The sequence below is a fragment of the Silene latifolia genome, unplaced genomic scaffold, assembly GCF_048544455.1.
Source record: "Silene latifolia isolate original U9 population unplaced genomic scaffold, ASM4854445v1 scaffold_73, whole genome shotgun sequence".
Taxonomy (NCBI): Eukaryota; Viridiplantae; Streptophyta; class Magnoliopsida; order Caryophyllales; family Caryophyllaceae; genus Silene; species Silene latifolia.
In genome coordinates this window covers 3248218-3274704 of record NW_027413640.1, presented here as the reverse complement: position 1 = coordinate 3274704, position 26487 = coordinate 3248218, and the positions used below count along the sequence as shown (strand labels likewise).

At 39.7% G+C, this 26487-nt stretch overlaps 1 protein-coding gene and 1 non-coding gene across 2 annotated transcripts; both read right to left on the bottom strand.

The window, feature by feature from the left end:
• Positions 1-2039: 2039 nt before the first annotated feature.
• Positions 2040-3230, bottom strand: LOC141640190 (uncharacterized). Its single transcript, XM_074449077.1, has one exon. It carries the CDS (start codon positions 3228-3230, stop codon positions 2040-2042), a length of 1191 nt encoding a protein of 396 aa, XP_074305178.1.
• A 2359-nt stretch (positions 3231-5589) lies between these two features.
• Positions 5590-5696, bottom strand: LOC141640229 (small nucleolar RNA R71). Its single transcript, XR_012542918.1, has one exon. It is a non-coding gene; the product is annotated as a small nucleolar RNA R71 (small nucleolar RNA).
• Positions 5697-26487: the final 20791 nt, after the last annotated feature.

The following is a 26487-nucleotide window of genomic DNA, read 5'->3' as shown; positions in this document are numbered from 1 at the left end:
CACAAGACTTTAAGCGTAGCAAAAGGAAACCTCCCCAAACCAGCGTGAGCTAGGAGGTTTCAGTAGCTAGCAGTGCTACCATAAAGTACCTGAAAAGACAAACAATACTACGCATAAATCCGAGAAAGCAATTTATGAAACGCAAAATTATGTGTAAAATAAAGGAACGGAAGAAAACAGAAATGAGTCGGAGAATAAAGTGGAGAAAAGACTCCCTCAACTCCGCAAATCGATCAGACACAGCAGGGGAATGATCGAAAACAGGTACAGTAGTGCAGGGTGGTCGATCGACCACATCACCCAGTCGATCGACCAGAGTGAACAGGAACAGAAGCTCCCTGGAAATCGCAGCTCAGTCGATCGACCATCCAAGGCAGTCGATCGACTGGAAAACCTGCTGTAAGTTCTGATTTTCTTCGATTAGCTCAATAAATCGAGCTATCAAGGTCTATAAACCTGCAATTACACATAATAACGCGCCCAAAATTGCGCAAAACCCAAAGTAACAGTCTAAAGTGTATAAAATCCTAAGCAAACTTACGAAAATGCGAAGTCTCGCGCACACGAAAAACGATAAATAGTCTTAAAAAGCAATAAAAAGTCTAACGAAAGCAAAAAAGTGAATGGTTTTTGAAAAAGTCTTAATCAACTAATAGTTGATCAAGAATGGCCACGGAATGGCCCACTTGCTCGGCTTCTGGCTACAAAAAGTAGCCTCTACAATGCTCATCTTCTCATCTGCACTCTTCTCAACTCCAACCTCCGCAGAACTCAATGGATCCACAGCTTCAACATCTTCCCAAGAAACGACCTCTTCTGGCTCATCAAAATCCAAGTCGGATTCCATCACTTTGACTGGCTCCTCATCAGGCTCCTCATCTGTGCCATAGCTAAGACATCCTAAACCGCCTCTTTGAACGATTGGCTCCTTCACAGCTGGAGCATCATGCGGCTCTTCCTTCCCCAAACCAGCTCCTGCAACATCCAAAACAGAAGAATCTTCCTCCAATTTGCTCCCAATCTGGGGCGGAGGTGTTATAGCAGAAACAGGCATAGAGACAGGCGTGTCAGTAAGCATAAAATAGGATTTCTTTTCAGAAACCGTATTACAAGTGACTGGCCACATGGAGTCTTTCTTCTTAGCTGTCTAGGCAAAGATAATGGAGTGCTTCCCCACTTTGAAGGTCAGAGTCCCTGAACCAACATCTATAACTGCACCAGCAGTGTGCAGAAATGGTCTACCCAATATGATAGGAATGTGGGCATCCTCGGGCATATCTAGTACAACGAAGTCAATAGGAAAAAAGAACTTTCCTATTTGCACAGGAATGTCTTCTAAGACTCCTATAGGCTGGACCGCAGATCGGTCAGCAATCTCTACTGTCATGTTGGTAACTGCAAACCTAGTCAATTTCAACTTCTTAGCAAGACTCAAGGGCATGACACTAATACTGGCTCCTAGGTCACATAAGGCCTTCTCAATAGTAAAGGTGCCAATACTACATGGGACTGAAAAACTACCTGGGTCTTCTAGCTTCTGAGGTGCAGTGTGGGTCAGACAAGAAGTGACTCCTCAGTTAGTGCGACAGATTGCACAGTTTCAAGTGACTTCTTTTTAGGCAAAAGTTGCTTCATAAATTTCATGTAAGCAGGCACTTGATTAACTAACTCATGAAAAGGAACTTGTACGTTTAAGCTACGAATAACATTTTCAAATTTGTTAAACGATACCTATTCCTTCGTTGGCACCAATCTCTCTGGATAGGGGGCTGAAAGAAGTAATTTAGCCCTCTCCTCTAGGTCTCTCATGCCGGCGTTAGTGGATTTAGGCTGAAAATCCACTACCTTCTCTTTGTTGAAGCTCTGATGTGACCATAATTAGCGCATATTTAGTCCCCGAATTAGCCTTGTTCCCATGCTTTTTAGTGCATATTTGGGTCATTTATTGTCTTTTTTTTTTGGGAAAAGGTAAGCAATTCCATTAAAATCATCAAAGATCCCAATTACATAAGATAGTAGGCATATATGTCACCCCTATCCTACTTAATACTATTGTACCACATTACAAATTTATCATTGTTACTTCTAAACATGCTAATGCGCATACACGACTCAATACGAATTTGTTGCTGAATAAACTCAGGCCTCCACACTATTCCTTCCACTCTACACTTGTTGCGGGCTGCCCATATCCAATAGATCAAGCTAGACAAAATAACAGCCATTCCCTTCTTCCTCCCAAAACTTCTGCTCCTCCATTTCAACCACCAATCAATACTGTTCTGATCAGGGAACTTGATCTTACACCAGTCAGAGACCAAATTTTTGCATTTCCTGCTAAACACACATCCAAAGAATAGATGATCATGTGTTTCTTCATTAACCCCACATAGAACACAACAATTTTGATCAATGATATGCATCCTCCGTAACCTGTCTTGGGTCAACAACCGTCCCTGTACTACAAGCCAGCAGCAAAAAAGATGTCTAGGCACACTCCACCGCTGATTAACCCAAGGGTACCACCTCACAGGTTCCCTGTCAGGTAAGAGCCACTTATAGCCAAGCCCAATTGTATACCGAGCACCAGACATGCACCAGTCACTCTCAAAGAGTAAGCCCCTAAACCTATCTTTGACTTTACACACCATACGCCAAGCCCAGCTATTAGAGTTGTTAGGTTTATAAGTACACCAGGAACCAGACTTGATGTAAACAGAATGAACCCACGACCACGGATGGTCGCTTTTGACTATCCACCATGCATATTTAGCAATAGCTGCAAGGTTCCATTCATAGAACCGTTTAATCCCCAAACCACCTTGCTTTTTTGGTTGGCATATAGCATCCCAAGAGACCAAAGCAGGATTTTCACGAGTCTCATTCCCATGCCATAAAAATGATCTGCAGGTAGCCTCAATTCTAGCAATAACAGTCTTGGGCAAAATAAAAATACGAGCCCAATAAGTATGCAAAGAACTAAGCACAGACTGAATCAAGACAACTCTACCAGCGTAAGAAAGCTTTCTTGATCCTAACCTTTGAATACGTTCCACAATCCTGTCAACTAGTGAAGAGCATTCCAGGACTGACAACCTTTTAGGAGAAACATTCACGCCTAAGTACTTGAAGGGTACAGTGCCTCTCTTCATACCAGTTAGCTCCTCAACATCTTTAATCAGTAGGTCATCAACTCCATTAAAGTAAATATTGGATTTTCCCCTATTCATAAATGAAATAAATTGTCATTTATTGTCTTTAGTTCTTTGTTTTGCATATTCTTTGAGGTTTTGTGTCCTTGGTAGGAAAGGAGTGCAAACCTTGCATTTTCATGGCAAAATGAGACTAAATTGATTGAATTCAATGACCAAGCATCAAGGAGAGACAAGATTAGAAGGCCTTTGTACATATTATAGTAGATGAGCAATGTTGAGGAAAGATCCTTGCATCCCCAAGGAAATCCCCAAGGATTTTATGAAGAAAAGGGAAGAAAAGAAGAAGAAACAAGACTGAGGAGCAATCCGTGCGGATTGTCCTGAATCCGCCCGTCCCCAGGAAGACAATCCGTGCGTCTTCCTTCAAAGACGCCCGGGCAGAGACCGTTGAATCCGGCCGTCCCGTGCCTAAGACGCACGGATCCCAGTCCAGCACAAATCCGTTTCTTCAAGCTCCAAAGAAAGAAGCCCTTCCTTCGAAAAATACCGGCGTCTCCCTGCTCAAATCTCAAAAGTGTAATTACTAGTTTAGCCCTTAGTTAACCCTAATGCATCCACCTAATTTCCACTATAAATACCCCATTAGTCTAATTAGAAGAGCATGTTCTTCTTATCAATTCTTAGAGTAGTTAATATCAATCAAATCTCTCTTTAGTTTTGTAATCAACAATTAATCAAGTTTTAATACAAGTTTTATTTCCTTAATCTCTCTTTTGTTCATCCTTTATTTTGGGTAATTGAAGATTATTTGGGTTATTATTGGGAGATTGACAACCTCTCAATCAAGCATCAAGTACTTCTTTTATTCTTTGATTTATTATTGGAATCATTAGTAGGTATAATTCTCTTAATCCCTTTTTAATTATTGTTAATTACTTTCATTTGTTCATCATGTTTCTTTTTGTTGGTATGATTGACAACCTTGCTAGCATGATCAACATGATAATGAGTGAGTAGTGACCTAGCTAGCGTTAATGGGTAATTAAGGGAAACCAACATGGGGAATGATTCATGCTTAAATTAATATGCTTTCATGGTTTATTTGCTTGCTTGTTTTGATCTCAACTCATGCACATGTTATGTTTGATGAAATGCGAGCCTATGAATCCTTGCATTTTTTACCCATCACCTATCTTTTCAATGAGACTTGTAAGACATAAACCAACTCGAGTCTCATTAGACCATGCATGTCGTTGAGTAGGGAAGATTAAGTCGACTTGTAGGTGTTGTACAATCTAATCGATTCGGCTCCGGGACCCAAACTTTCCTAGGATTGTAAGATATAACCCAACTCAATCCATCACAACAATAATTGCCTGCTTATAATTTGAGAACATGTTTGTATGATCAATTCCCATGATTCCCCTATGACCCCATGATACCCTAGTGCTTTTTATCAATTGTTTACAACCCTTTCAATTCATCTTGCTTATTTACTTTCATTGCTATTTAGTTTAGTGACCTTCTACATCAACCCAAATTGTGACACCCCTAAGACACCACTAGTTTCAATAAAAATCTCATCTCAATTCCCGTCCCTTGGGATCCGACCTTTACTTGCCTCTTTACTAATTGTAGACTTGTTTGTGAAGTTATAAATTGTGTTTTGGTCTAGGTGCTCCTAACGACAAGTTACCGAAAAGATTTAGTCCGACCAAAAAATGGCGCCGTTGCCGGGGACGGTGTTAACTTGATTTAGATTTTCTTATATTGTTATTAGTTGTGTCTTTCTTTGCCTTGGGGAAGTAAAACTCCTCAAGGTTTGTTCTAATTGTTTTCGAGTTGTTTGATATTTTGCATGTCTAGAAGGTCACAAGGTGATTTGTTACCTTTTGATCGTGAAATTGAAAGAACTTTGACAACCAATAGAAGATTTGCTAGGAGGAATTTGAGAGGTATTAGTGAGGTTATGGATATTCAACCAACTATTGAGTTCATCAACCCTTTTGCAAGAGAAGGTGAGGAGAACCCAACACAAAATACCACACAAAATCAACCCACAATGCCTAAGTTTTCATCACATTCCGTACCCACCGAGGAGAACCTACCCAATGGTACTCCCACACCACAACATTTGACCGAAAATTTTATTGCCAAATCCGCCTTTATTCAATTAGTCGAAAGGAGCCAATTTGGGGGGATGCCTAGTGAAGACCCTCATTCTCATATGGAAACCTTTTGTGACTATTGTGATGCGATTTCTCAAACCGGTGTAACTCAAGACCAAATTCGATGGGTCTTATTTCCTTTTTCTCTAATTGGCACCGCGAAACAACGGTTGAAGGGCCTTGATAAGGCCACTCTCGGGATTGATTCTTGGAAGAAGTTGGCTCTAGCTTTCTACAAAAAATTCTACCCACCGGAAAAGACTAACATGCTAAGAGCTCAAATTACGGGTTTTAAGCAAAGGGATGAAGAATCTTTGTATGAAGCTTGGGAGCGGTTCAAGGGAATTTATCGCTCATGTCCTCACCATGGACTTAGCGAGTGGTTCTTGGTACAACAATTTTGGAACGGTCTATATGAAGATTCAAGGAACATTCTCAACATGGGATCGAATGGAATGTTCACCGAAGTTGATGACAATCAAACTTGGAACAAAATTGAGGAGATGGCGGTCCATAACTCACAATATAGTAGACCTCGCAAGGCTACTAGAGGAGGAAAGCATGAAGTGGACTCCTTTACTCAATTGGGTGCTCAACTTAGTGCTCACATCGATACAATCAATTTGAAGTTTGAAAAGGCTATGGCTAGACTTGAAGAAGCCTCAAAATCACCAAAGCATCATGTCAATGCCATGACGGCATCCTCATCAATCCCAAGTGGGATATGTGAGAATTGTGGAACTTTGGGACATGACCAAAGTGAATTTAGGGGAACAAATGAACAAGTGAATGCTTTCCAAGCATACAAGAGTGGTACCCCTTATTCCAACTATTACAATGAAAACACCAAATTCCATCCAAATCTCTCATACAAAAGCCAAAATGTTCAAAACCCTCAAACAACATACACCCCACCTCCCATGAGACACCAAAATCAAAGACCCTTTTACAACCAAAACCAAGGTTACCAAAATCAAAATCCATACAATCAACAAAATGACCAAGGTTTTGATGTTCAAAAAGCGGTCCTCCAAATGCAAAAGAATCAACAAGAATTTTTCACTTAAATGCAAAAAGATAGTCAAGCAAAGGAAACCACAATCAACAACATTCTAGCTCACACCAAGATGTTGGAAACCCAATTGACTCAACTAGCATCTTCAAGCTCACAAAGACAAAAGGGGCAATTACCACCTCAAAGTAATCCCCCAAGACATGAAACGGTTAGTGCCATTCACTTGAGAAGTGGTACAAGGTATGAAGCATCGAAGAAGCAAGTTGAGGATGAAGTTGTGGAAGCTAGTGATAAGGAAGAAATTGTGCAAAACTCCAAAGATGGAGAATCATCAAAAGAAGAAATTTCAAAGAAAAATGAAGACAAGGTCAAGGAGAAGGATCCCATTGTGATTAGACTTCCTTTTCCAAGTCGTCAAGCCAAGCCCAAATTTGATGACCAACTTGGAAAGTTTATGGAAATTGTGAACAATTTGGAAGTATCAATTCCTTTCACGGAATTAATCAATCACGTGCCGGCCTATGCGAAATACATGAAAGACATCCTCACAAAGAAGAAGTCGATCCGGAAGCTTGAGACTATCGCCTTCACTAAGGTGAGTAGTGCAATATTTCAAGGGAGTTCACCTCCAAAACTCAAGGATCCGGGAAGCTTCTCAATACCGTGTACCATTGGCGACACCACGATCAACAAAGCCTTATGTGATCTAGGGGCTAGTGTGAGTGTTATTCCGTACACGGTGAGTAAAAGGTTGGGGATGGGAGAGCTTAAATGCACCAATATCACACTCCAAATGGCTGATAGATCGACGAAGACACCATTAGGGATATGGGAAGATGTTCCCGTACGAATTGGGAAGTTTTTCATCCCGGTGGACTTTGTCATTGTTGATATGGAGGAAGATTCCAACATTCCAATCATTCTAGGGAGACCTTTCTTACACACCGCGGGTGCGGTGATTGATGTGAAACATGGTGAGCTCACTCTAGAAGTGGGGGATGAGAGCATAACTTTCAACCTTGAGAAGACTATGAGAGCTCCCCGTTTACATGAACCATGTTTTATGATCGATCATTATAGTCGGAAGGATGAAAGGAAGAAGTCGGAACTCCAATGGAAGAAGAAAATTAAAGATGCTCCGTTCAAAGAGCAAGTGAATTGTGACAAAGAGAGCTTACAAAGCTCACCAAAGTCAAGCAATGAAGAAGATGGCCTTATTGGCCAAGAAAAGGAAATGGGAAAGTTGTCTCCATCAAATCAAGAGATTTTCAATGATCAACTTAATGAAGTTTGTGGTCTTTGGGATGACGAATTTGAAGGGCTTTTTAATCCCTACATTGGTAATGCCATCGATCAAGACCGACAACAAGGGCCAAGGTCTATTGAAGACCTTTATCATGACAATGAACAAGCTTTTGATTACTTTTTCAAGGTGTTGAGTAACATCAACAACACCTTGAATATGCCCCCTTGACATCTCATCAAGAATGAGAGTTTGGTGGAGTCCTCCCTAAACCACCATTTGTAAATATTTCTAACTCCCTAACTCGCATTTCAATTCTTTTATTGCATTTTTGTCATTTTTGGATTTTTATACTTTGATCAAGATAATTATCATGTTTGAGAGAAGTGAGGGAGGGACTAATAATTTCAATTGTTGTGTAGTGCTTTAGCTTAGTGTGGGGATGGCAATTGCCTAGGCTATCCACGCCTTAGTAGTGCCCCCACAATGAAGAACACGAGATATGAAGAAGAATGGAAAAATGACAAGGGATATGCAAAGTACACGGATAGAACTGAATCCGGGTAAAAAGGGGTAGAATCCGAGCGGGTTCAGGAGAATTCGCCCGTCTTCAGGCAATCCGGGCATATTGGGCAGAAGACGCCCGTCCATCATGAGCTGAATTTTTGAAATTTCTGACTGTCAACGAATCCGGGCGTCCTGCATTCAAATCCGCCCGTCTTCAAAAAGACGCCCGTCCTGAAGGGAAAGACGCCCATCTTTTAAGCTGAGAAAACAAGAAAAATCCCTGTAAAGGAATCTGCCCGTCTTCCCTGGAAGACGCCCGTCCCGCATTTTCAAATCCGCCCGTCTTTGTTCAAATCCGCCCGTCTTTAGGCGAGAATTTCCCAACCCAGAACAGGCCGAATCCGGGCGTCCCGAACAAAAACCGCCCGTCTTGCCCCTGCATTTCAAATTTTTCGGGTTTTATAAACCCCCTCCCACATTCATTCCTTCATTCATAACACTACTCATAAACCCCATAACTCCAAAACCCTCATCCTCTCCATCACAAAAACAAGATTCCTCAACAACATTCACCAAAATCAAATCAAAACAAAACATCCTTTTAACAACAAATCAATCACTCCTCTTTCAACAAAAATCAAAACCAAGCACAAAATCTTCAACCTTTGAGTCGATTTTTGAATTAATAAAGGCAAAGCCTTTCATCTTTAAATCGATTTGGGTACACTAGAAATTGAAGATTTTTCACTCTTTTCTTGGTTTATTCATCAATGGCAAGGACTAAGGGAGCAACAAAAGCAACAAAGGCAAAGGCACCAAAGGCAGAGGCACTCTCATCAAGACAAAAGAGTCTTCAAGCAAAGAAAGCATTGGCTATGGTGGTAGCTAGCCCAAACTTGGAAATGCAACAAGAACAACCTCTCATGGAAGCAACAACATCTACTACTCCGGAAACTGCTCAACTTTCGAATTATCCGGAGGTAATTTTCATTTCCAAATCCCATAGTGACACTTTTGCCAAGTTTGCTAGAAAATCATTTCTATCCACCAAGTTTATTTGTGAAGATACCTTAGATAAGTTGGGTGTCCTTGAGCAAACTAGAGCCTTCTTTAGAGCCATGGGGTTGGAGAAATTGTTTGAATCAAAAGAATTGACATACCCCTCCCTTACCTTAGAATTTTTGAGTTCTTTGAAAGTTAACAAGGTTGAGACTATGGAGACCATCGAGTTTCGTCTAGCTAATGTTAGTAGGCTCATCTCCTTTGAGGTAATGGGTAGAGCTTTGGGTCTTAGTGATTCACCGAGTTATTTTAAGAATGTTGGCAAATATGACCCGACCCTCTTTGGGAGGCGATTTCCGGAAGGAAATTTGAGGACTTTCATGCTAGTCGCGCTCTACTAGTCCACCATCCGGGTATTAGAGTGTGGCACAAGGTCATAGGGAACACCATCATTACAAGAAAAGACACCAACCATTTCACCAAACTCGATTTTGTTCTTCTTGAGTCGGCTTTGAACATTGGAAGGGAATTCACCAAGCCTTTCAACTCTCTAAGGCTTTTGGTGGATAGATGGCTAAATATTGATTGTGGGAAGAAAGGCACTACCGTTATTGTGAATGGAGGCCTAGTCACTATTCTAGCTAAATACTTTGATCCAAACTTCAACAAGGATAGCAAGTATGAGGCGAAAGAGGGTGGTCATCTCATTGATATTAATACTATGATATACAAGTACAAGTGGGTTACCCATAACCCTCTTGACACCAAGTACGGATGGCTCACTAGTGAGGCTAGATCTTTCACTTTGCCTTCAAAGATTTGTCGATTAAGTGTCCATCGGACCAACTATCTACTTCCCCTATCAAAAGAGACCGAGTACATTATCCGACAACAAAAGGGTGAAATTGAAATGCCCTCCTCTTCCATTGTCACACCACCCTATCCTTTCGAGTACCAAGAGTTCAAGCCCGAAGGTGTTGAAGCAAGAAATGATTATTTGACTCTTCTTATGCAAGAGATGCACAAGCAAGCCTTCGAGGATCGGAAAGATGCTTACTTAGCCCAATATCCACCCCTCCTTCACTTAGCTAGGCAAGGACTACTTGACCCTTCATGTCCTTTGCCTAGTTGGGCGGATAGGGAAGTCTTCTTTCCGAGTGCATCTAGGGTTGTTCCGGGTGATAATGAGGTTGTCGGTAATGAAGAGGTTGATGATAACATTGATGAAGAAGCTAGTGAAGAAGGAGAAGAGGATGATGAGCAAGGTGAACAAGAAAGTGAAGAAGAAAGTGATGATGAATCCACTTCTAGTAAGGAAGATGATGATAGTGATGATATGATGGAAGATTAGGAAGTTTTAGAGGCTCCTACTCTCTTGAGGTTTGCCTATCTCTCTCTTTGTTGTATTTTTATTAATCTTGATCATTGTTGGAGTAGTCCTAGCACCACAGAGGACTAACACCTCGGCTTCATTGAGGTGTTATCATTTTATTGTTCCCACCTTTTCAAAATCCAAAATGACAAAATTAGTTTCATGCATTGCATAGTGTGTGCATGAACTACACCCAACCTTAGGACATTAGCAATAATGTCTAAATCGGTTTGGGGAAGTACATGCATACACAACGGGAGGTAATACAAATTATCCTCTCCGTCATAAACAAAAACCATGCATCATGTAGTATAGATTAGTGTACCTTGCATTTAGTGTAGAAATCATGCATCATGTTTGCATAATTTCCCATCATTTTGGCCATTGAGGACAATTCCCATATTAGTGTGGGGATGAGGAATTCTAACTTAACTTTATTCAAAAATCCAAAAAAATTGAAATTTTTTGAAAAACCATAAAAATTTGAAAATTGAAAAACCCAAAAACAAGTTCATTTCCTTTGTAGTGTAGTCGTGTATATATTGTTGTATATATTGCGTTTGTTCTATCCTTGTTCACATTGATTGACTACGCCACATCCGAGGCATGAGGATCATGAAGACCGCATGGTATGATCTTTCCAATCTTCTTTTTCCTCTTTATGTTAATGACTATGTGGCTTTATTTTGATTGATGCGGTATAACAATGTGAACTTAGGACTTGCATTTAGTTTATATGTCATATTAGTTGGTAGAATCACTTGCATTAGGATGTATATATTAGTTGCATCATGGCATATAGTTGCATTTAGATGAAATATTTTGAAAAGTGCCTAATTGAGAACTTTGACAAGAGCAACTAAGCCATTACAAATACTTTTTCAACTTAAGACTTTGCCTATTAGAATGGTTGTAAAACACCCTAGATAGTGTCATACTAGTGTCTTTTGACCCATGACCCAAAGCCTAGTCAAGGGTTTGCATGTGAGTCACCTATTCCAACACCGTGATGCGATGTGGACTTGGTTAACTTGTCTAGGTGACCTTGATTGACCTTGTGGTAAGGCAACCCAAAAATACTTTCTACCAATAAGTTTGAAGTGCTCATTTCAAAGATTTTGTTATGTGGAAGTAATTTATTGCCAAGGAAACCTCAAATGTTATGAAATGTTGAAATGTTGAGAATTTTAGTTGTTTTGATGGAGGCGTACCACTTCAATGTGCTTTGGAGAGGGATCCATTGAATTGGGCCCCCACACGGTTGTGAATTCGACCGCCCAGAGACAGAGTGACTATCACCCCGAAAAGCTATTGTCTAGAGGTTAACCGGTTGCCTAATAAGCGATTGGCGAAAGCAAAGGACACTAGCCCGGAAGGGACAAACCCCATCTCTAATTTTTGAAATGTGAAAGTTGAATGAGGTCAAATTTTGAATACTAGTCATATCCACCCTTGTTTATAAAGATTTGAGCATTTCATTCCCAAAAAGCCTTTTTGTCAAGCCACTTTGTCGAGCTTGGGACGATCCATGACCTTTACTTTTGTAGAGAATTCGAGACTTGTCATGTCATATGCTACTAGCATCATAGGGATCATCATTCCATACCATCCGATCGCTCTTGACGAAAGCATTTGGAAATTGAGGACGAAAGTAGTCTAGTTTAACACCATTTGGAGGTGATTTAGTGCCATCCTCTTAGCTTTAGTAATTTGTTGAACTAGTATTTGTGACGGATTATATGCTCTTAAATTTGTTCTCTTTTAGTTGCCTCCGCCACTTGATGAGGAAGTGGCTATTCCTTTTGTAGATGCATCCATTATTTGATTTTGTGTGCTTAATGTTTGGATGTGTCGCCAGTTTGGCAAGACCCACCTTGCCTTGCAAGAAGGCATCCTACCTCATGGTTGTCTTGTTGTGAGTTGAAGGGGCGGAGTGAGACCCGCTAATTGTCTCATATCGGCTATGTTATTAGGTTAGTTTAAATAATGGTCCTAGTCTTTGTCACCTCTTTACTCGGGACGAGCAAAGGTTCGGTTTGGGGATATTTGATGTGACCATAATTAGCGCATATTTAGTCCCCGAATTAGCCTTGTTCCCATGCTTTTTAGTGCATATTTGGGTCATTTATTGTCTTTAGTTCTTTGTTTTGCATATTCTTTTAGGTTTTGTGTCCTTGGTAGGAAAGGAGTGCAAACCTTGCATTTTTATGGCAAAATGAGACTAAATTGATTGAATTCAATGACCAAGCGTCAAGGAGAGACAAGATTAGAAGGCCTTTGTACATATTATAGTAGATGAGCAATGTTGAGAAAAGATCCTTGCATCCCCAAGGAAATCCCCAAGGATTTTGTGAAGAAAAGGGAAGAAAAGAAGAAGAAACAAGACTGAGGAGCAATCCGTGCGGATTGTCCTGAATCCGCCCGTCCCCAGCAAGACAATCCGTGCGTCTTCCTTCAAAGACGCCCGGGCAGAGACCGTTGAATCCGGCCGTCCCGTGCCTAAGACGCACGGATCCCAGTCCAGCACAAATCCGTTTCTTCAAGCTCCGAAGAAAGAAGCCCTTCCTTCGAAAAATACCGGCGTCTCCCTGCTCAAATCTCAAAAGTGTAATTACTAGTTTAGCCCTTAGTTAACCCTAATGCATCCACCTAATTTGCACTATAAATACCCAATTAGTCTAATTAGAAGAGCATGTTCTTCTTATCAATTCTTAGAGTAGTTAATATCAATCAAATCTCTCTTTAGTTTTGTAATCAACAATTAATCAAGTTTTAATACAAGTTTTATTTCCTTAATCTCTCTTTTGTTCATCCTTTATTTTGGGTAATTGAAGATTATTTGGGTTATTATTGGGAGATTGACAACCTCTCAATCAAGCATCAAGTACTTCTTTTATTCTTTGCTTTATTATTGGAATCATTAGTAGGTATAATTCTCTTAATCCCTTTTTAATTATTGTTAATTACTTTCATTTGTTCATCATGTTTCATTTTGTTGGTATGATTGACAACCTTGCTAGCATGATCAACATGATAATGAGTGAGTAGTGACCTAACTAGGGTTAATGGGTAATTAAGGGAAACCAACATGGGGAATGATTCATGCTTAAATTAATATGCTTTCATGGTTTATTTGCTTGCTTGTTTTGATCTCAACTCATGCACATGTTATGTTTGATGAAATGCGAGCCTATGAATCCTTGCATTTTTTATCCATCACCTATCTTTTCAATGAGACTTGTAAGACATAAACCAACTCGAGTCTCATTAGACCATGCATGTCGTTGAGTAGGGAAGATTAAGTCGACTTGTAGGTGTTGTATAATCTAATCGATTCGGCTCCGGGACCCAAACTTTCCTAGGATTGTAAGATATAACCCAACTCAATCCATCACAACAATAATTGCTTGCTTATAATTTGAGAACATGTTTGTATGATCTATTCCCATGATTCCCCTATGACCCCATGATACCCTAGTGCTTTTTATCAATTGTTTACAACCCTTTCAATTCATCTTGCTTATTTACTTTCATTGCTAGTTAGTTTAGTGACCTTCTACATCAACCCAAATTGTGACACCCCTAAGACACCACTAGTTTCAATAGAAATCTCATCTCAATTCCCGTCCCTTGGGATCCGACCTTTACTTGCCTCTTTACTAATTATAGAGTTGTTTGTGAAGTTATAAATTGTGTTTTGGTCTAGGTGCTCCTAACGACAAGTTACCGAAAAGATTTAGTCCGACCAAGCTCGAACCCTCTTCAGACCGTCTCAGAAATGAACCATTAATCGTCATCGAGTCATACTTTGGAACTTGGACTGACCCATCAGCATTGGGGTCTTGCCTCAATATTTTCGGAGTAGTCGTACCCCGAAACAAGTGGCCCCTCAAGTTATTTGGCATTGGAGGACGAAAAGACTCAATATCAGTAGCGCTGTCAGTCGATCGACCATGCATGTCAGTCGATCGACTTACTTCTACAGGAACAGAAGCTGTTTCACTTCGCGGACTGGTCGATCGACTGGGTATGTCAGTCGATCGACTGACATACCTGGTAGACGTCTTTTTCTTGCCACTGTTCGTTACAGCCTTCTTCTTACTTGGTTCCGCCTCATCTTTTCCAGTGACTTCCTCGACCATAGCGGGCCCATCAAGGGTAGACCCACTCCTCAAAGTAATAGCATTAAGGGTCTCCTTTTGATCCGTTTGCGACGGTAAATGCCCCGGAGCTCGAGTTGCACTGTTGCTAGCCAATTGAGCAATTTGGCTCTCTAACATCTTCATCCCGACTTCTCTAGCTTGAGACTCTTTCAGCAACAGATTTTTCAACTCGGTAAATTCGGAGCCTTGGGACTGCTGCTGCTGTGGAACATACGGAGGCTTTTGATAAGGCTGTTGCTGCTTATGAGTGGGCACATAATTCTGCTGCTGCTGCTGCTGTGGAGGTGGAGTCGGATTTAGGACGTTTTGGCTACTCCACCTCAAATTCGGATGGACATTCGGCTCAAAATAAGCGTTTGTCTGCCTATAATGTTGAAAAGCAGCACAAGACTCATAGGGAATGTTGCAGTTGTCTGAAACATGTCCTTCTCCTCCACATCTCTTGCAGACGAAAGGACCGTCTGAAACAACATTAACATGATAGATCCCTCCTTTTGAAGCTCCTCCCATCTCGTACTTATCAAATCTCGCTGTGAGGGCCTCTAATGCAGCTACAGAAGGGGATTCAGCACTTGTCCTTTTATTTCCCCTGGAATTTCCATACTCAGCTTTATGGGTGGCCAAATCATCAATAATTTTCCACCCCTTAGTTTCTCCAACATTCTCCTGGAATCTACCATTAGCTGCCGCATCCAGGATAGCCCTCTGATCGTCATAAAGCCCATTATAAAATTGATTGCATAGACTCCACTTCTCAAACCCATGGTGCGGAATAGTTCGCACCAGCTTCTTGAAACGGACCAATGCCTCATGAAAATTCTCATCCGGACCCTGTTTAAAGCTCGTGATCTGAGCTCTAATGGCATTTATCTTCGAGGCAGAGAAATATTTCTTGTAGAATTCCAGGGCCAACGACTTCCAATCAGTGATCCCGTTAGCAGCTCGATCCAGGTCTCTGTACCACTCCCTTGCAACATCACGAAAAGAGAATATGAACATGGTCTCCTTCCCCTGGTCCTGGGTCACACCGGTTGGTGGGGGTATGGAACAGAAATAATCAATGAATGTCTCCATATGCTTAGCTGCATCTTCATTTGCAGCTCCCCCAAATTGGTTTCTCTCAACCAAGTTGATATAGGACGGTTTCGGCTCGAATTTTCTGTCCGTCCCTATTAATGCGAATCCCTTATAGAGATTCTCAGCTGTCGGCTCAGAGTGACTGGCTATACTTGCTTCTTCAGCCATGTCTGGAGATGTGACGGTCTCAGCTGAGGAAGTAGAAATTGGTGACGAAGGTGGATCCTCCTCAAAAAGCTCGTTCTCGTAGTAACTAGACAGAGTACTCAGCTCTTCCTCTGTCGGCAATACTCTAGATGATCGTCTCAACTCACGCAAAGTCTTCTCAATCTCAGGATTGAACGGTAGTAATTCACCACCCTGTGACCTGCGCATAAGAAGAAACTACAAGTAGAATATGAGAATAGTTTAAGGAACAGATGTCCCTTAAACTAAGAGAAAGACTAAAAATAGAAACAACTAAAAATTTTAAACAATTGCCTCCCCGGCAACGGCGCCAAAATTTGATGCCTGTCGTTGTGTGCACCAAAGATAATATTTATAGTCCAAACTACTACTATAGCTAGTGGCAGTCAGGGTCGAACCACAGGGAGGCGATGCAATTAATAGTTATCTGATTTTAGTCTTTAAAGTAACAAGTGAGTGGGGGTTTGATTTGATTTGGTCTATAGCTAAAGGCAATAAAAGAAAAGTAAACTAAATAAACAGATGAAAACAAATATTAAAAGGGTGCTAAGATGGTCGGTTCACTATAGTTTCGGTGGCAGTATACTAGCTAGGTCTAAACCAAACACGTGAGACGGGAAAATAAGAAGTCCTCTCGGTCCATTCTTACAGGTAGCTTCTCTCGATCTCGCTACAGGTCCCTAATATCACTAATGCTAACTTTCATCCTGAAAAGTGACTCAAAAGGCTAAATTAACTCATCTTTCGATCTCATTAATCTAGTCGTCTCAATTAGGTAGGCTATCTCCCTTCCCTATCTTTCGATATTTATTGGGTCGGTCAATTCCTAGGCATTCAACTAGTCGCGTGCACTCGATTCGTCAAACATAGTAATTAAATTAATTAAAACGAAGGTAAAACTCACGTGGCCAGTCGATCGACCAGAGTGTGCGGTCGATCGACCATGGCACGATTCCAGGTCTACTATTCTAATGCCGCCTACTTCTACAGATTCCCTACATCCTAGCACAAGGTAATTAGTTACTCATACTAGAGATAATGACAGCAATAAACTTAACAATTAAAACATTCGAATTCATACTTAAATTAATTAAATGAACAATTAACATAAAACAATAATTTGGCTTCGGGACATCTAACCTAGCAATTCTATACTACGAACGAAAGTAATAAAACTGAATAATGGGACAGCGGGAATACCGTATGAAAACATGAGAGAAGGATTGCAGAACAAAGATCCAGAAACCGATTGCAAAAGTAAATTGTATTGAAAACGAAACAATCTTAAGAACCCTAATTACTGATGATAAAATTAAAAACTGAGTAAAACTGGATGATCTCGATGAAAACATCAGGTTACGTCATATAGGAATAGAACGTAACACTTATTCCTAAACCTAATATACAATGGGCTTTGGAATTCTCGTTCTATTTCTTCAATTTGCGCATCAGCTCGTATTATGGTCGATCGACTATGAAAGGCAGTCGATCGACTGGTCTGTGCTGAACAGTGGCCTCTGATCTTCGTGCTCTGGTCGATCGACTATAGGAGGCAGTCGATCGACTGGAGTAGCTGGTATTTGGCTTCTAAAACTTCGTGAATTAGTCTTTTGGGCCTCGATATGCGCACTAAGTTCGTTTCTTGAGTAAATACTTCACGTCAAATGCAATGCAAAGTACTCGAGGACGGATTTAGCTTGATTTCCGCTGGATTCTTCACATTTCTGCAATAATGTACAAAACACGAAAGTAGACGGAAATGGGGAGAATAGTAGCATAAACTACATAAATGAGCTCTGAAATGCGTGTAAAATAGGGTGTAAAACATCATATAATTGACACGAATCACTGCGCCTCTTCGAAGGGACGCAGTACCTGCTGCGCCTCTTCGTGAGGCTGCCGCAGTTCCTGCTTCCTTTCTTCTTCCTTCGTCTTTTGATAATTTGATTGTTAGTTTCGTTTTCTTTGTTTGTTCATTGTTTCTTTGATATAATAATTTGAGCATAATAATTCTAACATGTAAATAAATCATTGTTAATTAATTCGTCATTAATTCCCGACTTAAATCCCAAGTAATTCAATATTTGCGGGTTTTCGTCATTAAAATGAAATTCGGCTTTTAGAGATTCGATTTACCCATATTGAGTCTCTGGAATTCATCTTTGATATATTCCCGTCTGTTACTTATCATATCCATCATTAATAACTTATTTAAACTAACTAATTTGATTAGTTTGTATTTGTAAATAATCTTATAAATCTTGTAATAATTAGTCCTAATTAGTTTTGTTCCATGTCTTATCGCTTTTATGACCAAAATCACATGTAAATAATCTGATAAATACTTTCATCCGAGTCAATTGTTTATAATCAAGCATTAAATTCACCAACGAATATTAACGACTTGCAATTTCGGCTTCACGGCCAGAACTGAGCCAAGGAACAGACGCAGCAACTGCTGCGCCTCTTCCAAGGGACGCAGCTCTGCTGCGCCTGTTCCTGGTTCATTTCTATCCCTGAACTCCCGTTTTGCCTTAACCTAGTTTATTAGTTTACGTATTAATTAACTATTAATCGTATTATCACCCTAATTCATGTTCGTTAATTTATTTATTTATTCTTTCTCAAATTATCCGTTTTAAAAGTATTTTCGACATAAATCATTAATCCGATGTAATTATTGTATTTTTTTTCTTTATTGCATCTTTATTGTATTATTGTATTGTTTGTATGTCTCTCACATGTAATCAACTTAAATTTCTACTTTGACATTAATTGTATGTTAAATTACGTGTTTCACCGACTTAGTCTAATTCTTCACATGTTAGGATTAAAACGTTGGATGTTTCATTGCATGCATATAATCGACAATATATCGAGTATAGACAATTTCCCTAATCATTAGTAGAGGCCGCTATCGAGGCGGGCGGGATTAGGTGTTCGATCAAAAGAGCTTCCTAATACGTACCCTCACCCCTTACTCCAGATCTCTGTGAACATCCGTGTTCATTGGCATCCACGAGAGTCATTCTAGACATAGAATATTAAGGGTAACGAGTTCTTGGTGTTCATGTCACTACTTTGTGTCTTGACATGGCACGAGGTATTCGAACGGTTTCCAATTTTCCACAATAAATTGGTGGCGACTCCACAAATGCAAACGCTTGTTTCCCAAGCGCCCCCGTGGGCCTGCGTCCACACATGGGAAGGGTCACTCATATACTTCCGTAACTGAGACACATGAAACACTTTATGTATACGATCTAAAGCTGGTGGCAGAGCTAACCGATAAGCAACCTCTCCCACATGATCCAAAATCTCATACGGGCCAATGAACTTTTGGCTTAACTTCCCTTTCTTACCGAACAGCATTACCTCACGCATAGGTGACACTTTCAAAAGAACCTTATCCCCAACCTGAAACTCGATGTCCCGATGATGTAAGTTCGCATAGCTCTTTTCTCGATCATGGGCCGCTTTCATCTTTTGCCGAATCACTTTCACTTGTTCTATCATCTCCTGTACCATCTGTGGTCCTAAAACCACTGCCTCAGCACTATCATCCCAGCAAATCGGACTCCTACACCTCCTCCCATAAAAAGCCTCAAACGAACCCATCCCAATACTCGTATGGTAGTTGTTGTTGTAAGAAAACTCAATCAAATCCAACCTATCTTCCTAACTACCACCAAACTCCATCACACAAGCCCTTAACATATCTTCCAAAGTCTTGATTGTTCTCTCTGTCTGTCCATCTGTCGCAGGATGAAACGCAGTACTCATCTTTAAGGTAGTTCCCATCAACTCCTGTAATTCTTACCAAAACCGAGAAATGAACGTCGCATCCCGATCTGACACAATGTCCTTTGGCACCCCATGTAACCTCGCTACATTCTTCCTGTAGCCATTTGTCAACTGCACCTTACTTCATGTATCTTTCATTGGAATAAAATGAGCTGGCTTAGTCAAGCGATCAACGATCACCCATATCATGTTATTACCTTGCTAGCTCCTCGGTAAACTTACTATGAAATCCATGGAAATAGATTCCCACTTCCACTCAAGCACCTCAAGAGACTGAATCTTACTTTGTGGCCTTCGTTGTTCCCCTTTGACTCTTTGACATGTCAAACACCTAGCCACAAACTCAGATGTCTCCCTTTTCATCCCAGGCCACCAAAAAGATTTCTTCAGGTCCCTATAAAGCTTGTCACCACCCGGATGCACTGAATACGGAGTGCAACGAGCCTCTGTCATGATTGTCTTTCTCAAATCTTTATCTTTAGGTACACTTCCATCAAACCGAACACTCCCATCAGAATGAATAGAGAATCAAGACACTGTCCCTTTCTCTACTCTAGCCCTCCACTCAAGAATCTTAGAATCAAGAGTCTGCTTCCTGCAAATATCATCATAAAGATCCGGTTCCACTGTCAAGTCTCCCCTAGCACCCCCCTTTTGTATCACATGTATCCCCATCTTACCTACCTCATCTCTCAACCTTATCAAAGACATAGCTGTGCATAGAGAATGCACACTCTTCCTACTCATCAGAAACCACGTTTGCATTACCTTCATGGTATATGATATACATGTCATAATCTCCGATAAGCTCCATCCTCCTCCTCTGTCTCATGTTCAGCTCCTTTTGATTAAAGATGTACTTTAAACTCTTGTGATCGAAAAACATAACACTCACTTCTCGCCTAAACCAATATCACCTATCTGTGTAATAATAGAAAGACATAGCTAATACTGTATATAACACTCATTTCTCGCCTCCATAATAACAAGTCTCGGCTCATTACTCCGTCTCGTAATATATTACTTGCACTTAACAATGTATTGTGTTTTCATCGCCGAACCTAAGCCAAGGACGAAGGGTGAGTGAACTGGCGGATAACCGCTAGACAATACTTCCATCTCAATATCGATCAAAAACTCAGTAATAATATATAACACCGTAATCTTGGTCACCCTGGATAGTAAAAGATAACTCCATGTTACTCACCCACGAGTCAAAGTCAAAGGAAACGACAACTAGAATATAATACCATGCTAAAGTCCATTTATTATATTATTTTTGGCTACAAGGCAAATAAGATTCTTACTCATATAAGAGCTTCACTATGTCAAGGAAATGAAGAATTCCATTTTACATAACAAATTCCATTATATAAATTCATTGACTTAATATCACTGGCCTTTAATTGTACTTGCTCCTCTATCCCAAAAAAACTAATAATTCATGTTATAAAGCTTATGAAAAATACTTGCTAACACCAAACAACATTAAACCCAGTTATGAAATCAACACATCTCCCGACTATTCTCACCAACCACTACCAAGTACCACTTATCAATAAAACTATACTCTTAGCTAGTATTATTACATAAATAAATATATACACATCCTAAATTAGCACCACAATGCTCAACACTCGGAGTTTTTTAAAACTCCGAGCTACTCACCTTCGGGTCAATGTCAAAGAAAACGTCAATGTAAAATTCAATATCCGATAAAATGGATCTCAATCTCAAAGTCGTAATAAGAACACAAATAATTACATATCAACATCATAACCTATTGCTTTGCCAAAATATCATTATCAAAGCAATGCTGTCCTTATTTCCCGTACAAATTCTCATCACTTCTAATTACAAGTACCACCCCCATTCTAACCCAATAATGAACAACACAAATACCATCATGATCAACTTACACCAGATCATACTAATTGACTAACCCCATATCTAACTTATTATTAACTCCAATTATTAGATCTTGGCCCATCTCACCATTAATTTACTTACAAATAAAAATATAGTGGCTACTAATATAAACAACAAGAATTATCACTTGTCATTATAGATCAATCAATAATCCAACATAGCATATAAAATGCATATAATTAGCACATAGACAAACAATCTCGAAAACTAATACGAATAATAGGGGCGGTATAATCGTGTTACCTCAAATCTCCCGAAATAATCGTTTGCAAGTGAACCAAATATCTACTAGAAAGAGTATACGGAGAAATATGCTGCTAGATCTAACAACAAGAAAACATAAGGGATGAATTTATGATGATGAGCATCATAAGAGGAACTTTTGTGATAGGATTAAGAGTATACCATGAATTTAGAAGAGGCTAATAAAAAATAAAGTTGAAGACTACTAGCAAAGAAGACGGCAAGATGATACTGTTAGAAATCTATATCTCATTACTTGACATATTCATATATGTGTTGATATAATTTAGTTATAAAATTAAATGTTGATCTTATGCATGCAAACAATAATTAAATTAAAGAAGAAATCATCATCTTACATTGAATGTTTCGGATTTTATGGGCACAAGTAAGATCTCCTTCTTACTTGTTCTTGAGCACTCCAAAATGGAAGAACACGGATTCAAGTGTAGAATCCCTCCCAAGGATTAATACCCAAGGTAACAACTTAATAAAATTAATATTATTATTACTAGAACAATATTAATTTTAAATAAAATTGACTTAAAAATCTTTATTTTAGTCTCTTAATTTTCGGTTAAGAGAGGAAGAAGTTTGGAGTTTTTTATTTCTCTAGTTTTCTTAGAGAGCTTTCTTATTTCTTACACTAGAAATATTGTGTAAATTATGAATGAAAAATTGATAGAGAAAACTCTTTATTTTGTCCTTCAAAAACCGGTGGGAAGGAGAGAGAGGGAGCCAATGCATGGTCAAGTTTTTCTATCCAAGAAAACATTGGCTTGCATGGCTATGGCTAGGTGTAATTATATTGTTTTCCACTCAAAAATATAACATAATTTAAACACCATATTCCCTCTTAATTTCGGTCCACTTAAGATAAAATGGACTTCATTTTATCTTTGTCAATTTGTCAAGTTGTCACATGTCACATGTCATGTAAAATTGTTATGCATTTTTAATATATTAAAAATCAACGCATTAATAAAAATACGTCATACACAAAATCGACTTAGTAATTCATAATTACTTGAACCAAAATAATTTACCAATTATAAATCACAACATCTTGTATTTATAATAAATTATTCATCCAAATGCAATTGTTTCCTTAAACAATAATTTCATCTAAGTAATAAAACAATTCAATCACTTAGTCCGTATCAAATTGTAATGAGATACGTAAATATTACTTCAAAAATCGTCCGTCAATTTTAATTAATTTAATTAACCCGTATCATCATACGATCAATTAAATATTCAATTAAGAGTGTTACCCTTTAGGTATGACCTAAGGGGATCAACTGATCACCACCGTCGCACGACAGTAATGTCAAACTCTAGTCAGCCAATCATTACCGATATGTGTGGACCAGTTGACAGTAAAATATTACTTCCCAATTGTATTCTTTAAAACGAGATTTTAAACATGTGATCATCATGATCAACAGTTGTGATCGCATTATTGTCGGAGGACACATATTCCAACAATCTCCCACTTGTCCTCGACAAGTGTGCGTCACCAATTCTCTTGTCCTATTACTATCTCCCACTCAACGCAAAGTGTCTTTCATGTCGTACTTGCAAGTGATCATATCGAGAGTGGTTTCCTCGATCTAGAGAATAACTGATTGACCGGATTTATCTACCATAGATATCTTCTGAGCGTGGCCACTCATTTCCAGTTCATTACTCCTCGAGTGGCCCTGAGATATTGTTATAACCCTGACTAGGGGTGGACAATTCCTATCGCACTCATTCCCTTCGACTAGCCACAGCCATCATAACCCAAAATATGCCCATTTGACCCCAGTTACGAAGGTCGTAGTAACACAAATCAAAGTTAATCTGAAACTGTGCCATCTTAGGCGAATAGTCTTTAGTCAAAAGAATCGACTCATTAGAATACTATAGTAGCTTTCGCCACGACCAGGCTATATAAATTTGCCAGAACTCTATAAGCGGTCATCAGGCCCGATAAAGTGTTCCTAACAGTCTGCCTATGTGATCGAGTAGTCATATCACATGACTCTAAGGCACTTGAACTTGCCATAAATCGCATCACACTCTAGTCACTTCGAGACGTCACCTCATACAAGTGACTATGGGCAAATACTATGTTAATCCGTGTTCACTTTAATGGGGTTCAATTGTCACTACAACCCGTTTGGATGTAACAATGTATAAAGAAAAGATAAAAGACAAATGTGATTATGAACATGAACAAAAACAACACTTTTTATTTCATTTCAAAATCTAACAAAAACTTGGTACACGTTTAAGTCCCAAGGACGCAACATGCCCATCATGCTTGGCCTGCGATAAAGGCTTGGTGAGCGGATCGGCTATGTTGTCAACCGTCCCAACCTTACAAATCGCAATTTCCTTTCTTTCAATGAAATCTCTTATTACATGATATTTTCTAAGTACATGTCTAGATCTATTACTAGACTTTGGCTCCTTAGCTTGGAAGATCGTCCCACTATTATCACAATAGAGAGTGATGGGATCATTGGCTGTAGGTACTACTCTTAGACCTTCCGTGAATTGCTTGATCCACACAGCTTCCTTGGCAGCTTCGATCTGCAATGTACTCAACCTCCGTTGTTGAATCCGCGATTCTGACTTCCTTGAAGCTTCTCCAGCTAACGGCACCACCATTGAGCATGAAAACGAAACCAGCTTGTGATTTCATGTCATCTCTATCCGTTTGAAAACTCGAGTCCGTGTATCCATTAACACATAGCTCGGTGTCTCCTCCAAACACTAAGATAGAATCCTTAGTTCTCTCAAGTACTTAAGGATGTTCTTGACGGCTATCCAGTGACTCTCACCTGGATTTCCTTGATATCTACTCGTCATACTCAAGGCATACGAGACATCAGGACGTGTGCATATCATGGTGTACATGATTGATCCAACAACGGAAGCATAAGGGATCATCTTCATGCGTTCAACATCATGGGGTTCGGAGGGAGATTGAGTCTTGCTCAATATAGTCCCAGTTACCATAGGTACCAAACCCCTTTTTGATTTGTCCATGCTGAACCGTCGAAGAATCTTATCAACATAAGATTCTTGACTTAGTGCCAATATCCTCTTGGATCTATCTCTATGGATCCGGATACCTAATATGCGTTGTGCCTCTCCTAAATCCTTCATTTGGAAGTGGTTACCTAACCACTTCTTAACAGAAGACAACATTGGAATATCATTTCCAATGAGTAGTATGTCATCGACATACAAGATTAGGAACACAACATTTCTCCCACTAAATTTCATGTATAAACAAGGTTCCTCAACACTTCGAGTGAAACCATTTTCCTTTATAACGTGATTGAATCGATGATTCCAACTTCTAGATGCATGCTTAAGACCATAAATGGATCTCTTAAGCTTGCACACTTTGTTAGGATTTTTAGAATCAACAAAACCTTCGGGTTGTATCATGTACACCTCCTCTTCTAAATGCCCATTTGGAAAAGCGGTTTTGACATCCATTTGCCACATTTCATAATCGTGAAATGCGGCGATCGCTAACAAAATCCGTATGGATCTTAGCATCGCTACGGGGGCGAAGGTCTCATCATAATGGAGACCTTGGACTTGGGTAAATCCTTTTGCCACTAGCCTAGCTTTGTAGACATCATCATGTCCTTCTATGCCATTCTTGATTTTGAAAATCCATTTGCATTGAAGAGGTCTTGCCCCTTTAGGCAAATCTACCAAGTCCCAAACTTGGTTTTCATGCATAGAATCCATTTCGGACTTCATGGCTTCAAGCCATAAGGAGGAATTTGGACTAGAGATTGCGGCCTTGTAGGTAGCGGGCTCGTCACTTTCTATAAGCAACACATCGAGTGTTCCATCTTCTTCGATAAGTCCCACATATCGATCGGGATGGCGAATAACTCGGCCCGTTCTTCTAAGAGGAGGAGGGACAACCGTACTAGACGACGAAGGAACATCTTATTGCGTCTCTACCTCGGTTTGTGACTCTTGAACTTCATCAAGTTCAAAATTTCTCCCACTCTGTCTCTTAGAAATAAACTGGCTTTCTAAGAAGACAGCCTCGCAAGACACAAACACTTTGTTTTCTTGAGGTTTGTAGAAGTAGTAACCTCGAGAGGTTAAGGGGTAACCTACAAAGATGCATTTTTCGGATCTTGGGGCAAGCTTGTTGTCGTTCTTAGTTTTGACGTAAGCATCACATCACAAATTTTCATGTAGGATATATTAGGAACTCTTCCTGTCCACATCTCATATGGAGCCTTTTCGGTTATTTTCGTGGGACTATTATTCAAAGATCTAATTGCGGTTTGAATCGCAAATCCCCAAAACGAGTTTGGTAGCTCGGTTTGACTCATCATGGATCGAACCCTATCAAGTAGGGTTCGATTTCTCCTTTCGGCAACACCATTGAGTTGTGGTGTTCCGGGTGGAGTAAGTTGTGATATAATACCATGACTTTTCAAGTGTGAATCGAATTCAAGGCTAAGGTATTCTCCACCACGATCGGATCGTAGTGCCTTAATCCTTTTGTTCAATTGGTTCTCTAGTTCGTTTTGAAATTCTTTGAATTTCTCAAAAGCCTCACTTTTATGCTTCATTAAATAGATATACCCA